The sequence below is a fragment of the Pezoporus flaviventris genome, unplaced genomic scaffold (genome assembly GCF_033815535.1).
Source record: "Pezoporus flaviventris isolate CSIRO_AGI_PZ_B2104156 unplaced genomic scaffold, CSIRO_AGI_Pfla_v1 ptg000001l, whole genome shotgun sequence".
Taxonomy (NCBI): domain Eukaryota; kingdom Metazoa; phylum Chordata; class Aves; order Psittaciformes; family Psittacidae; genus Pezoporus; species Pezoporus flaviventris.
Genome location: NW_026892549.1, coordinates 4,511,513 through 4,525,942, shown reverse-complemented (window position 1 = coordinate 4,525,942; position 14,430 = coordinate 4,511,513). Strand labels below are relative to the sequence as shown.

Below are 14,430 nucleotides of genomic sequence, written 5' to 3'. Positions count from 1 at the left end.
CAGTTGAAAACATAAGCCAGTCTAGTACCAGCTATTGTATACATTTACCAAGCGTGCATTTTTTTCATGTCTGCACATTCATGCTTACATATAGGATTCGGTCCTCACAGTTTAGACAGAGAGCTGTGATTCAATCACTGCAATCCAGCAAAGCAGACTTCCACGCAAGACTAAGCGGCTTCATCTCCTCAGAATTCATCCTACAGACATTTGCTACTATTAGTTACAAAACTCAGTAGTAAACTATAGGATAAAATTTGGACTACTACTTGCAGTTTGTCAGGTCTTGAAATATAATTTTAAATGAGGAAAACCAAACAAGACTAGGCAAACACCACCTCCTGTCTAACACTTACCAATGCCATTTAGATATAATCTGTAATAAACATTCATCAGTACACCAGCAGTGCCATAAACTTTTGGCAAGCTCTTCTTAGGGCTTGTCTCAATATAGGCAAAAGCAACGCAGAAGCCTTGCAGACAGGGTGGGGAGTGTGTATTAGCTACCATTTCACTGCTTTCTGCTTCTTTGCATGACCCTTTCACTGGCAAGAGTACTATACGTAGGAAGGGGAGTTCTTAACCAGTAAAGAACAGAATCAGAAACATGAAAATGATAAATATTGCTTTATTAAATTACTTTTATACTCCTACAAAGAATTTTTCTGATTTCTGTTACAGAATTGAATGAAGGAAGTTCATTGCTGTCTCTGCAGTTATCGAAATTTAGATACAAAAAGGTTGTAAAAAGACCTGTCTATTCAAGTTGTATAAAAAAGGCAGAGAATAGACAAGTTCCCTCAGGAATCTTGAGGCTCAGAAATATAAAGACCTATAATACAGTGAAATTAAGAATTCAGCAATGTGTTGAACAATTGTAAACTGTAACTGCACTAGTGGACCACATTATTCAGCATACCTTAAAGGTATGAACTGTGAACTAAACAAAAAGTATAGCAGACACAGCAGACCTCATTTAGTTGTTCTCCCTTTCACTCCCTCCAAGTAAAAGTTGTGAGATCAGCATTTAAATTATAGGAAGGAAACTTGCCTCCATGAATATCAGGAATTTCTCCATTCTGTAACTATTTATATAAAGTAACTAGCTGTTACAAAGCAGTTTCAAGTAAAACAGGTGGCTGAGGCAAAAATAATCAAAATCAGATCATACACAATTTTACTGTAAATACAGTAATTTGAAAGATAAACACATAACCATAGCACTGACAGGATGTCAATGCTGCTCTATTATAGACATGATGTGTCAGTAGAAAATTAGGATGTCTATTATCAAAATCGAGGACATTCATTCCAGTCTCTGGTAATCTTAGTGCAAAACAGATGCTAAGACATATTTAGCAAAAAAGGTGATACATTTAAGGCCAAAAACCTGTTCAGTCATCACTATCGCTTCCAGATTCACTCAGCTGCAAGTCATTTCCTAGAAGAGAGAGAGTAATTGCATTAGTCATTTCTAAAGAAATACTTTGATTCTTTCAAGATATTCCCTTTCCCAATTAAAGGGTTGCAAAAACTAATTGCAAATAGGTCGGGGAGGGGGAGGAGAGGGGTGGGCTAGATATCTTTAAAGGTCCCTTCTAACCCTATTCTATGATAAGAGAATACATAGGTGTAGAAGCCAACTCGCCAGTGACAGAACCTTAGAGACATCACTTTTCTTCCTGGGCAAGGAAGCCATTAGCTTGTTAGCTACAAGTGCATTTATTTAATATCACCAGATCACAAAAGACAACACCTAGCTATCTTTGCCACCCACATTTTCATGCTTCATAAGTGGGAAAACTGCTGGTGAATGCAGATTTGTGAAAAATGACTTGTTGGGGTTTTGTGTGAAACACATCTGAATGCGAGTCAGCTGTGCTTGAAAACAAATTATGTCTCAATCGAGACGAGCAGCTCTCTGACATACCATTTAAAGATGTATCAGTGACCTACTATTTCAAACAGGTTTTGGAACAAGTGAACAAACAAAACATCAAAAGAAATTTTGCACAGCACTTTAATTTGGTGGCTATATATATTTCAAAACCAGGAAGTAAGAAGACAGACTGTATTGCGCTTGCAGTGGATGTCCATAAGCTTAGGGGGTGGGAGGGAGGGAATCCTTCCATAATGACAGATAGCTAACAAAAACCACACAGCTTGCTATATAGAATCTACATTGTATCTAGCAACTTCCCAGTGCATTTTTAGGAACTTGTTCCAACTAGTATGGCTCTATTCACACCTCCCTTGCCAAACAGACATTAAAAAAAAAGAAATAATATAAAAGGAATGCATTGCTGGTTGAGAGACGCATTCCACAAGAAATGGCCTAAAAAGCAAAGGAAAAATCACTGGAACCGAGTAGGCACTGTTTTCACATGCCCTTTCCTCAGCCTCAGCACCTTTCACAGATTACTTTTGCAGATGAGTAGAAAAGTAACCTCAAGAGGGTAAACCCAACAAGACACTTGGATCAGATCTTTTGTTATCAGGCATCATTCCTTGCCAGAGCACTGAAGTCTGACATGGTGGCATTTAGTCTGCCCTTGTTTTCCACTGTCACCACTAAAGGTTAAAAAGTGGTATGTGATTCTCCACAACAAAACAGAAAACGTTATATAAAGACAAGGATAGTGAAGATAGATGTTTCCAGCAATCTTTAAAATACTACTATAGACAACTTTTGACCAATCCTTTACATAAAGACAACATTTACAGCTGTATCATAACCCAAATTAAAAAAAGCCATTTTGAAAGAAGTGATTTGTCAATGCTTATTCAGGACTATATATCATCCTAAGAAAAAATGTTTCAGGGCAGACAATGTCATTAATAAATTAAACTCATGAATTTATCACTCAAATGAAAACTTACAGTGAATTCCTAGAAACCCCAACCCCATCGTGTACTACCTACTTTAGGAGAGGACTGGGAGTACGAACAAGATAACAACCTTCCAAATAGCAATCCTGCAGCCTTCAAAGGTTATTGCAACATAGTTAATAGAAATTACACAAAGCCTATAACATCAGCCAAAAATACCAATGCTTGTGAAAACCAGCAGATGGGAAAGCAAGAAGTCCAAGTTCCAGAGTCTGAAATAATACATTAGGATTTACTCCAGGGAAAACTTTCTAAAGGTGTTTTTTTGGAGGTAGGGTTACAAAAAAAGGGGTAGAGATGGCACAACAAAACAAATTAGAATTAGTAGTTTTCAAGTGAGTTTGGTGCAAGAGCAGAAAGTTTATTTAACTAAGACTCTGAAGAACATCTATACTCTATATTGACCTTAATAGGCAGCAATAAAGTGGGGAAAATTAATTCAGTTTTCACAGCGCCAATTGCTTATTAGCAAAATTAACTGGGGAAGTAGATGCATTGATGACATTTCCTAAACTTGAAAACAGTGACTACATTACATTCAGTTGAATTCTTGTGAGTTTGGTATGGGGAAGCTCATAGGAGTGACCCATGTTTCACAGATCTTCATAGTCACATCAGGACCAAACCAATCAATCAAAGTTTTTTATGACCAGCTGCTTGTACCAGCTCCAAGCATCAAAAGAAGTAAAGTTGTGCTGAATACTATGTATGTTACAAGACCCCAGAATAGCCAAGCTATGCCAAGTTTATTTTGGAAAATTGCTTTATTTAACATAACTGTTGTTAAAACAAAAAGTAGACATAAAGCAACATATGATCAAATATTTATGAAGAACGGATCCATTAGTACCACTGTTTACAAACTCTGGTATAAGGGGAGGTAAAACTCTGCACTCTGAGCCTTCCTCAACCCTTCTGCCTGCCTGCAGCAGGCCAAAGGAAAGCTCACTAATTACCCAGTGCATCCCTAATTCTACAAAGCTGCACAAAGCCAGTCACACACATAAGCAGTCAAACCTCAAAATGAGGCTAGACAAGCAAACAGCTTGTGCTGACATCTGTTGATTCAGTATTGTATTTTTGTAAAACATTATTTGAGATGGAAAAAGTGACTGTATAGGACCCCAACTGAGAACTGTTGCCATTCAAGCTAGAACCATGTGCTATCCATTTAGTTTCTCCAGGTTTCACTCTCCTGCCAAATTCACTCAGCAGGAGAGCTAGAGAAACACATTCTCCTTGAAAGTAGCTGTTTTGGGCTTTGTCTAGTTGAAGTGTACTTTAAGAAGTGTTAACTGCATTGTAAGTTTGGGAAAGAATCACAAAGGAGAAAAGGATATGTAGGAGTAAATAGATATGTAGCCATAAGAGAAGTTAAATAGGATTAAGCTAAGATCTAGGAAAGCTCAGATAGTTCAGCCCAAGGGTTGATGCTACAGAGAGGTTCTACCTGTGAACACAGGTCTCAAGCACCATCAAGCCACAAAATTCCCCTGTAACAGTTTTGATGTTGTCATGTTTTAAGCAACACTGTGACTGTTGGAACCAGTGGATGTGGCCACCTGTACTTGTAACTGTATTTCTCAGTGGAAACTGCCAGCCGGGATTCTGTCACTGGGGATAGAGCTTAATCTTGTTTTCGTAACAAGTTTTAATTAAAGCATGAAGAATGGGAAATCCCATTTGTGAATAAGGGTTGAAATAAATGGCACACTCAAATTACGCAAATTATTAACATGAAGACATTGTTCTCTACAGTGACAGTAAAATGAAAGCAGCATTTAGTCCTTTGTACATGCAGTCACAGGACTTTTCAGTCTGATCTTATCTGTTAATGCAGTACATAAATAAACAGCACAGATATTTACATATGTATTTAAAAACTAGCTATTGAAAGAAAGAACACAACTCCCCCCTGACCCCCCCCCCCAAAAAAACACAAAAAAAAAACCAAAACCTGTTCATATCATCCATTAAGTACTGAAATAAAAGGATCTGGATCTGCCAGAGTCTAACATTTCAGTGTAACAACGTTACATAAAAATGATAACCCTTAAAGATCTTAGGCTGCAAACCAGGATTGATGGAAAAAAAAAAAAAAACATCAAACCAAGAGCCTGCAGCTAAACACCTAATTAATCAGTTTCAAGAAGTCACCATAGCTGATGCTTAGTTCTATGAGTACTCCTGCTATTTAGGTTTCTACCTGGTGGGATGTTTTTCTTTACTGTCCAAACTCTCCTTTCTGAATACACTGAACATTAATTCCAGGCTTCATGGCAACCACTTCTTAAACAAGATCACAGCTACTCTTCAAATTACATTTTTAGTTGCCTGAGTGGGTGGAATAAGATAGTGTCACCTGAAAGCAAATCACCTCCTTCCTTATATGCAAAGGACAGTTTTGCCATGCTGTCCAGTGGAATGGTGCCATGAATAATAGTAACTCAAGTAGCTAAGAATACACCATCTCTTCTGTAATTCAGAGTATGTCGAGTATAGTATCTTTCCCATAGTTCTACCCAAGAAATCATAAGCATATGTTTTGGGAGTGCCTGTTCATTCCAGTATTTTCAATACAAAATTACTGTTCTCCAGTCCCAATGTATATACACTGGGAGGAAGCCAGAAGAGCTTAGGAAATATTTTCAACTGCATCAGCAGTTGAAATTTAATATCGCTGGGGACCAAAGAGCCTTCTAGCCCAATGTCTAATTCAGAGCACTGCTGAACAATCAAACCCTAGCATCACTTCCCACAGCTTTAATTATAACAGAGACATACTTAAAAACAATATAGTTTCCTTTCAGAATCTTGATGTCTGGAACTGTGCACTAAGAAAAGAACAGCTTTTGTACTTACGTAGTGTATTCATCATATGACCACTGCTCTCTTGGGATCTGTTATGACTGGCATCTTTGTCGGAGACAGCCTGTTGTGGTATGGCAGACACAGTAGGCTGTGGCTGCAAATATGGCATTGACATAGGAAGAGAGGGCTTCGTTTCCTCATCTTCAGAATCACTAGAACTATTTTCACTACTTGAAGAGGATGAAGAACTTTTAGAGTCAGATGAACTGTCAGAGCTACTCAGCTGGTCCATAATACTGGCTTCTGCTTTTAGCTCTGCAAACAATATGATTTGTTTCTTAGTTAATATTTATCTTAATTGAAATAAAAGAAGGAGAGGAAAAATAATAAAAAGAAAGAAAAAAAATTGACAACATAAGTCAGGTACATGCATTGGAGGATCTAAAAAAAAAAAAAAACAAACCAACCCAAAGTCCCCCAGGACAAAGAAAAGGGCACAAGCAAGCCTCCAGCCTGTCATGTGGTTTTCTGCTCTTGTAGCTTGGGCACTTTCTCCCTTTCAAACCAAGTGCTGAAAAAGGGTTACTGTGAACCCAAATGCTAACCCCACATTCCACAGGGTAGTGCATCCCACATAGCCTTTAATTTCTGCAACTAGAAAGCCCTGTGTGTTTTCCTTAGCACCCCAAAAATGCCTTTCACTGACCAAAACTGCACTTACAGTCACACAGATAAGTCAGCTGCAAAATCTCTGCACCCAAAATGCCTCCCAACAGTTCAACATTACAATCAATACACTTATTTGGACTATGTGACATTTTGCTCAAACCAAGTAAAGCATGAAAGGAACCATCCACAGCTGACTATTTAGCTAGAACATGAAGCACACAAGAAATACTGGAAATTAAAAGATCAAACTGACTCCATCAACTTGCATTCTTAATGAAATAACTCACCTGAGTACAATAATATTTATGAGAGTGTGACTGGATAGATTATGCTGAATAGTAATGCATTTTTGATATATACTAGCCAAAGTCCAACATATAGAGAAAGTTACTTTTTGCACAAAGGGAAGTTACACATAATAAATAATGTGCAAAATAGGGGTGCTGCTGAATTTAGAAGTCTGAAACAGACCACTGAATCACAGAGATGGAAATTTTATACAGCAACTTGAGAATTTACCCAGAGTGCAGAAGTTTATCATTATACAAGACTGTAACCCAGACATTTGTTAATATGGTCTTATAAGCACTTGGAATATTTCAGGAACAGCTTAGATACAGCAGACAGAAAGCAAGTAGGAGAGTGGCACATCTCACTTCTGTATTGGGTAAATTTGAAGAGCAGGTTGAAGATGAAAGTCACCAAGATGCCAGATGGCTCAAAGCTTAATCAAGAGAAGAAGGGAGAACAATAGAATAAGTTTCAACACAAAGCTCCATGAAGCTTCCCAGTTCTGAGTTATCAAAGGCTACTGTAAAGGAAAGGTATTTAGGTTAGTCAGCCTTATCAAAGGCCAGTTTAAAGGAAAACGGTGTTCAGGAAAAGTGGCACGTGAAATAGTGCAGCTACAGCTACAAGGACAAAGTAACCCAATGCCATGGAAGAAAGTACAGTAAAAGACCATACGGGCTGACTCAGACATAAGGAAAGAGAAGGGCAGGGGGGAGAATGGAAGCACCCTCCTGTTACCAAGCTTAAGGACAGAAAAGATGGCAGAAAAGATAAGGTAAATATTAGGATGCAGCTAACAGAACGATCAAAAAGTAATTTCAAATTTAATTGTAAAGAAGAAAGGCCAAATAAACAACTGATATGCCCCACACCAGGAGCTGTAAGGTAACTGAAAGATAGCACTCAAGTCCTATGCAATTTGATTTTCCCTGCTCATTGTGGGGCGGTTGGACAAAATGACCTTTGAAGGCTCCTTCCAACCCTAGGAAGATTCTAGGAGTTCCACTTCATCCCTGCTCTTACCAGTGGCTACTAAGAGAAAAAAATTAATTGAAAGGCTAATATAGAGAACTGAGGATTGAGATCTGTGCCTTTTATTTTGACATAAGTTGACAGAATTTAAATTCTTTCAAGAGGTGAAAGACAGACTGTATTTATACCAGAGGACAAAGGTAGAGTGACCTTTCCCCCACCCAAGGAAACAAAGTTAGTAACAAGTTCAAGGTAGTGTACTTAAGCAGGAATAGTCAGTTACACAACCATGGGATGAAGAACAATTATGTAGGCTATGCCTAAGAGTCCGAGAGTTACAGTGGATCACTACACACAGCTCTAGCACACCATGCTGTTGTGGAAATGACAAGCATTACATGGGGACATGATACTATTTGGTCCGTGTGTATAACAATGACTGTAAGACTCACTCAACTCAGCACTGCTAAAACCTTGTCTGAAATAGTAAATGTATTTAGGCTTCAGGAAGATTTTGGACTCATAGTAAGAGCTAAAGCAGAGTGACAATGAATCGGGCATCTTGAAAACTTAACTTCTAAGGAAAGAGCAAACCAGCTAGCATCATTTTGCCTAAAGAATGGGAAAGACATCGCAGCTTCTGAGCACATGAAGGACTGCTCAAGAACAGCAAAGTAACCTTGTCTATGCTTGCATGATAAATATAAAAGTAGTAATGGGCTTACTGTCAGATTATTTATTAGGAAGAACCTGAATGGTAAGGAGACCAAAGCCCTGGAATGGATTGCCAGGGAGAATACAGGATCCTTCATTACTGGAAGGCTTTAAGAACAGGTTGAAAAATTACAACAGAAAATTAGGACAGGAGGATGGACTAGATGACTTCAAAAGGTCCTTACCTACCATCCCTACTGGTCAATTATTCTGCATTATTTAGTAGTACTCATAGTTGGACTGTCACTACACATGAGTTTGATACATGTTACCAGCTGCTTTGGTGACTTACAATATGTTTGACACCACCACTCCGCCCAAAACAAGAGATCGCCAATAAAAAGCATCATTTTATTCCATGTGCGCAAGGGCTCCTTCCTGTCTGCAACCTTAGGTATTTTCTAGTACTGTTCTGTGGTATAGATTTCTGGTCAGCATTTAAGACCAAAATGGAAAAAAAAAAAAACAACCCAAACCCTTCATAGTAACATCTAAAATATATATATATTTATTTAAAGGAATTCAGAACATCTTAAGAGGCAGATGTCAATTCCAGTCAATGAAACTGCCAGCTGTCAGCATTTCTGTACCAAGTAATTACCACCTGCCGCCTTCCTGTCCTCCAGAAGGAAATAAGGCCTCCCATTAACTGAAATATGAGTGTCACACCAAACAAGAGACTCTCAAAACCACAGTACTGTTCAAGGGTTGATTTGTGTAGGTTTTTAGGTGTCTTTTTCTTTAGAACCTCATCTTTCACAAGATCTTATCCAGTAATTTAAGAAGCATTTTGAGTTGCAAAGCACTGTAACCTATACATTGGCTGGATGCAGAGAAAGAATGGGGAGCAATGTCAAAAAGGAAACAGCTTAGTTGGTTCCAGTGCCACAATACAACCAACTGTATACTTGATCAAAGTAGCAGAAGAAGACAGAATCAAGGAGAGCAAGCAGTGGGACCCTGGACATTATTAAGCCTAATGGTTCACCTTACTTTTTTTCCTTAGCAAGTTTCAAATACTGCCTTGTTACTACTTGAGCCAGAGTGGTCATTTCAATGTCAGGGTAATTAATCAGGTATTTAATCAATATCAGAGTGCTTAATCAGTTTCTACTGTGAATCTCTAATAAGAGACAAACAAACAAGCAAACCAACCCCAACACAACCCTTTGGCTCTAAAAACTAACTTCTAGTTAAGAGCAAAGTTCCTGAAACGTGTGTGCCGGTGAAGCTTACCTCGTTCAATATCATCCATGGGAGAAGATGGAAACATCTTTTCTTTTGGTGGAGAATTTTTAATATTGTTTGGAACCTTAGTTGCATTTCGCATTTGCTGCTGTTGCTGCTCTATGCGAGACTGAACTTTACTGCTTCCTTCAGCCCTGTGTGGAAAAGCAAAAGATTTTTAATTACTACAAGACGGGATGCAAGGAAAGGGGCAAGAATACAGGGGACACAATACTTTAAGTGACAGAATTATTTGTTGTGCCTTTCTACAAAACATCATTAGATTTCTAGATACATTATAAAACTAGCATGTAATTATATATACATATTAAAAATCGGGTTTTAATACAGTGCTAACAACATTTTTAACCCTTTGTCAGTTTATTTGATTTTATACCTGGCTACCCAGGATCACATAATTCTGCTCGAGATGACTTACATGAACTCAGTAGCAGGAAAACAAACAAACAAACAAACCACACACAAAACCACAACACATCCAAAAACTTGTTAATGGCTTGTTTTCCTTCTACCATGTCACATAATTTCTCTTCTTTATTTCCTCATTTAGAAGTCAGAAGCCAGTGGGCAAGCTAGTTCCCAAACAAATTCCCCACCAAAATCATCAGAAAATAGTTACCATCTATTTCAACAATGAGACAACTTTTAATTAAAACAAACAAACAAAACCATTCCCATTTCTTCTGCCAGTTAAGGTTCCACTCTGTGAAGTCAGTGTGCTGAGAAAGCAGACTTTTCATTCTATTGAATGAGGCCAGGTACTTTCTAAAAAGGATGTTTTCCTAAAAATAGGAACTGGTAGTTATGCATCTCAGTTTAGACTCATTAACAAATTGATTTTCACAATGACTAAAGCACAGTTGTTTCTCCTGTGAATCACCCACCTGGTTTTTTTCACAGTGATGTTGCTACTAAGTTTCTCTAGACGACATTCTCCAGTGTCATGGTTGAAAATTAAAATACATTCTTTCAGGTATGGCTTCTTTGAACCCTTGAACACAGTCACTGGTGGAGTTGAGCCCTATGAAATCAGAAGTCCAGTGAGTGTTTTTGCTGTAGCCTGTCTTAGAAACAGCAATCCAACACAGTAATGCCAAATTCACTGCAAGTGATCATTTTTAGCCTTTTAAAATGTCGCTGGTTTATTCAAATTAGACAGTAGCCATGACCAAAAAGCAGCTGGTGTTTGACTGCAATGGGATTTCACCCAGCTTAGCTTAGTTGGAAACTGATGAAATGCTTATTTCCCAATGAGAACATGCTCATTGCAGGACTCCTTTTACCAAGAGGGGTTTCAGCTACCGTATCAGCAAAGCAGTAAAGCATGGCAGGTAGTAAATTTTCCCTTTCCAGTCTTTCCTGCTTTAGAACTGCACTACAGCAATAAATACCAAGGGGAAACTCATGCTGCCAACATCCACATGAAGCTTTTCTGTGTACGCAACACTTCTGGGTCATCCTACAGCTTATTTCCAATGCTGTGAACACACTTAAAGTTACAGTGCAGCTGTTTAACTTCCAGGCCTTTGGTAATTTTACATTCCTATAGCAATTGCTTTCCAACTCTAAAAATCACACAAGCTGCTCTGAAACAGCACTGAAACTTCATATCCTTCTATATGCAGTATATACCTGTGACAATAAAATAAGTCATTCCCTTAGGCCCATCACTCACCTCAATATTCGGCAGTGTTATTGTCACCTGTTCACCTTTGCCAACTTCAAGGTCTCCTTCACAGGACATATCAATAGATGCCGGCTTAAAGTCATCTGAATATAAAAACAAAGTGAATTATTTATAGGCTTTTCACAAACCTTAATTTTAATTGCAGCTGGACTCTGCTAAGTTAAAGCCTTTTTTGCTAGTGTATTATTGACCATTCCCCTTATCAGATCATTCCATAAACCAGTAGAATCCAAAGTCAAGACGGTTTTCTCAGGATTCAGTGCATGTTAAAACCTTCCAATTACAATCAGAAAAATGCTTTTACGTTTTAATGGATAAAGAGGCTGAACGAGCTGTGTTGTATTTCAAAAGATAAACCCTCGTGATTATTTTCAGAAATATCAATAAATAATTATTGAAAATGTTTATCCCAAATATAGGAGGTGTAGACAAGTGACTGAAAGAACATCATTAAACTTCAATGTCCTTTTCTGATTTTACTGTAACATGCATGTCAGGAGGTGACCAAAACTTGGTTTCAGAATATTTAGTTTTATCAAAAGGGAAATTACTTCCCAATTAAATATTAATTTCCTTTTTGTCTTTTTTAACATCTAAATAGTTGATTAAACTAAGTTTCAAACAAAAGAAGTCATCAACTTCTAGTCCTTTTAAAAAAACATTCTGAGAAATCTGAAAATCAGCACATGCTCTGCCATCAGTACTGTAGCCATGTAACATACCATTATCTATAGAAATGATATTTCTACCACAAATTAATTTGGCAGGGCTACAGCTGAAAGGCCTGCCTGCACAGATTTAGGACATACATAGGACAGCATCGAGAGCCTCTGCAAGGCACATGGTAACACGTGGGTTTGAACCTGTGGTTCCAGCAAATGCAAGCGCACAACCAGCCTCACAGCCCAGGGATGGCTAGTGCCCTGCCCTGCACACTGTGCTGGGGAGAGGCACCCCACTGCAGCTGAAGAGAGGCACGGGAGGCCCAGCACGTAAAGGGAACCCATTAGATGGCACGTTCCCCAGCCACAGCATGGCACGCGCTCCCTGCCTCGCAACTTGTCACGTCACCCGCTGCCGGTCACAGGCGGCTGAGCTCTGCTGTGGCTGGGCAGCCTCCCAGCTCACTAACCCTGCTGCAACACACAGGCCAGGCGGCACAGACCACAGCTGGGAGCAAGGGCTCCAGCCTGAACACCAACCAGGAGAGAAAACCGAGCTTCAGGAGCTGGTGGGCAGGACTATGCATGCAGCAAGCAGCTTTGAGCTAAGATATGAGTAACAGCCCCTGCTAACCTTGTTTATGGCAAAACCCCACACATCCTCTCACAGGGATAAGCATACAATAGTTCTAAAGCTTCTCATCAAATTAAACAATGTTTCCTTTAATATATAGCCACTGTGTGGTTGATACTTTAAAACTTAAGATACTGGTTCCAGGGTCACTAAATGGACTTCTGATCTTTTAACCAGCAGACGTCTTTCCCTTCACTCATTTAGCAGAAGCTAAAACGGATATTTGTATATGTGCATTTGACAGAACTGATGAATGTGCCAGTTTCTATGTCTCATTTGTCGGAAAGGAAGAGAGATTTCAAAACAGATTTCAGAGTAAATCGTCAAATTACAGGAGTCAGCAAGAAATCATGAGGGTAGGAGGTACCAGAAGTGGTTTTCAGCCCTCTTTAAAATTAAGGTAAATTTCAAGTTACAGCATTTGTTTGAATCCATTTATAGCTTCTGCTGGCTCCCTCTCCTCTCCTCCCTTCCCACAGTCACAGACAATCCTACTAAGTGCCGTTCCATTTGCTCACAGAAAGCACATTACCCATCTCGCTGCACTGCATGAAAGCATACAGGACATTCTCCAAAGAACATATGCAAGACTGAATCTTGGGGATCAGTCTATAAATAATGAGACATCAAAACCAGAAGCAGCAGTCCTAAATTACCAGAACTATAATCCTGAGAGCATTTGTTTCCTAGCTACCCTCAGAATCTTTGAGCACACACCTCTTCTCTAGATAGTAATTATGTACTCAGGGAGGGTATACCAGCTTTGTGATTAATGCTGCCTTTAACCTTTGATTGCTGAATTGTGCTTAACTTCTAAAAACTAAGCACAAGGAAAGAGAGAAAACCCGAAGGTTCAGCCCAGTTTTGCTTTCAGCAGAACTACATCAAGACACCATTCTGGATGCAAAAGGTGTAAAAAGTGAAGCCGCTGTCCAGAAAGTAGCGAGCCGATGGGCAATGGCCGTACACCTCGCTGGGAGCGATGGAAACCTGATCTCCGGGACCAGCACTCCAGCTACTTCCCAGGCGTAGCCCGGGACGAAGGCAGCCAACTCCTTCAGGCTTCCCAAGCCCTGCCTGTGCAGCTGACTGATATTTCAGCTCCCCTCAAACTACCGCACGAGCCACCTCCTTGGACAGATAACCACAGACAACGCTCCGGTGCCTGCCCAAGCGACAAGCCCGGAGCCGGGCCACAACGACAGTTTTACCACGCTGCCCTTCCCCTTTCCCCCAGCACCATGCCGGTCCTCCCTCACACCGATGCCCGCCAGGGCCTGCCCCGACCCACACCTTCTCCTCCCGGCCGGAGAGCAAGGCCACGCCAGGGCGCAGCACTTGCCCAACCAGCCTTCCCTTCCCTCAAGGGACCGCTGGGGTGCTTCCCCCGGCCCACACTCACATCGGACTGTGTGGAAGGCGCAGCGCGGCTGCTTCTCGAAGGTCTCGCCCAACTTCAACACCTGTCCCTTAGGGTCAAAAACCGATGGGACGGCTGCGTTCATCGCGGCACCTCAGACCGCGCCTCACACCATGGCGAGCCCGAGCGGCCGCTGCCGCCGCTGCCGCCGCCGAACATCCCTCACACCGCCCGGGCACGCCCACGCACACCCCCCTCCACACACACACACACACGCCTAGCAAAGCCCAGCCCACCAAGGCTGCGATAGGTCCGCGGCGGTGGAGCCCCGCCCCTCTCGGCTCTCCGTCACGGGCAACGTGGGTTTGAATTGGACAGAGAGGATGCCCTAGTGTAGATTTCCACCAGTAGAAGCGGTGGAGGCGCCGGCCCTCACGCGGATATGCAAATAACACCCTCCTCTGTCGGGGGAGCGCTGTGGTTGGTGGAAAGC

At 40.5% G+C, this 14,430-nt stretch overlaps 1 protein-coding gene across 2 annotated transcripts; it reads right to left on the bottom strand.

The window, feature by feature from the left end:
* Positions 1 to 612: 612 nt before the first annotated feature.
* Positions 613 to 14,190, bottom strand: EAF2 (ELL associated factor 2). Of its 2 annotated transcripts, none has more exons than XM_061467096.1 (6): positions 13,980 to 14,190; positions 11,270 to 11,364; positions 10,479 to 10,615; positions 9,583 to 9,728; positions 5,752 to 6,015; positions 613 to 1,441 (listed from the first exon to the last, which is right to left on the bottom strand). In XM_061467096.1, exons 1-6 carry the CDS (start codon positions 14,080 to 14,082, stop codon positions 1,395 to 1,397), a joined length of 792 nt encoding a protein of 263 aa, XP_061323080.1. In that variant the 5' UTR covers positions 14,083 to 14,190; the 3' UTR covers positions 613 to 1,394. The 2 variants fall into 2 exon arrangements, with proteins under 2 accessions (XP_061323080.1, XP_061323163.1); XM_061467179.1 differs by lacking the exon at positions 13,980 to 14,190 and adding an exon at positions 13,547 to 13,825.
* Positions 14,191 to 14,430: the final 240 nt, after the last annotated feature.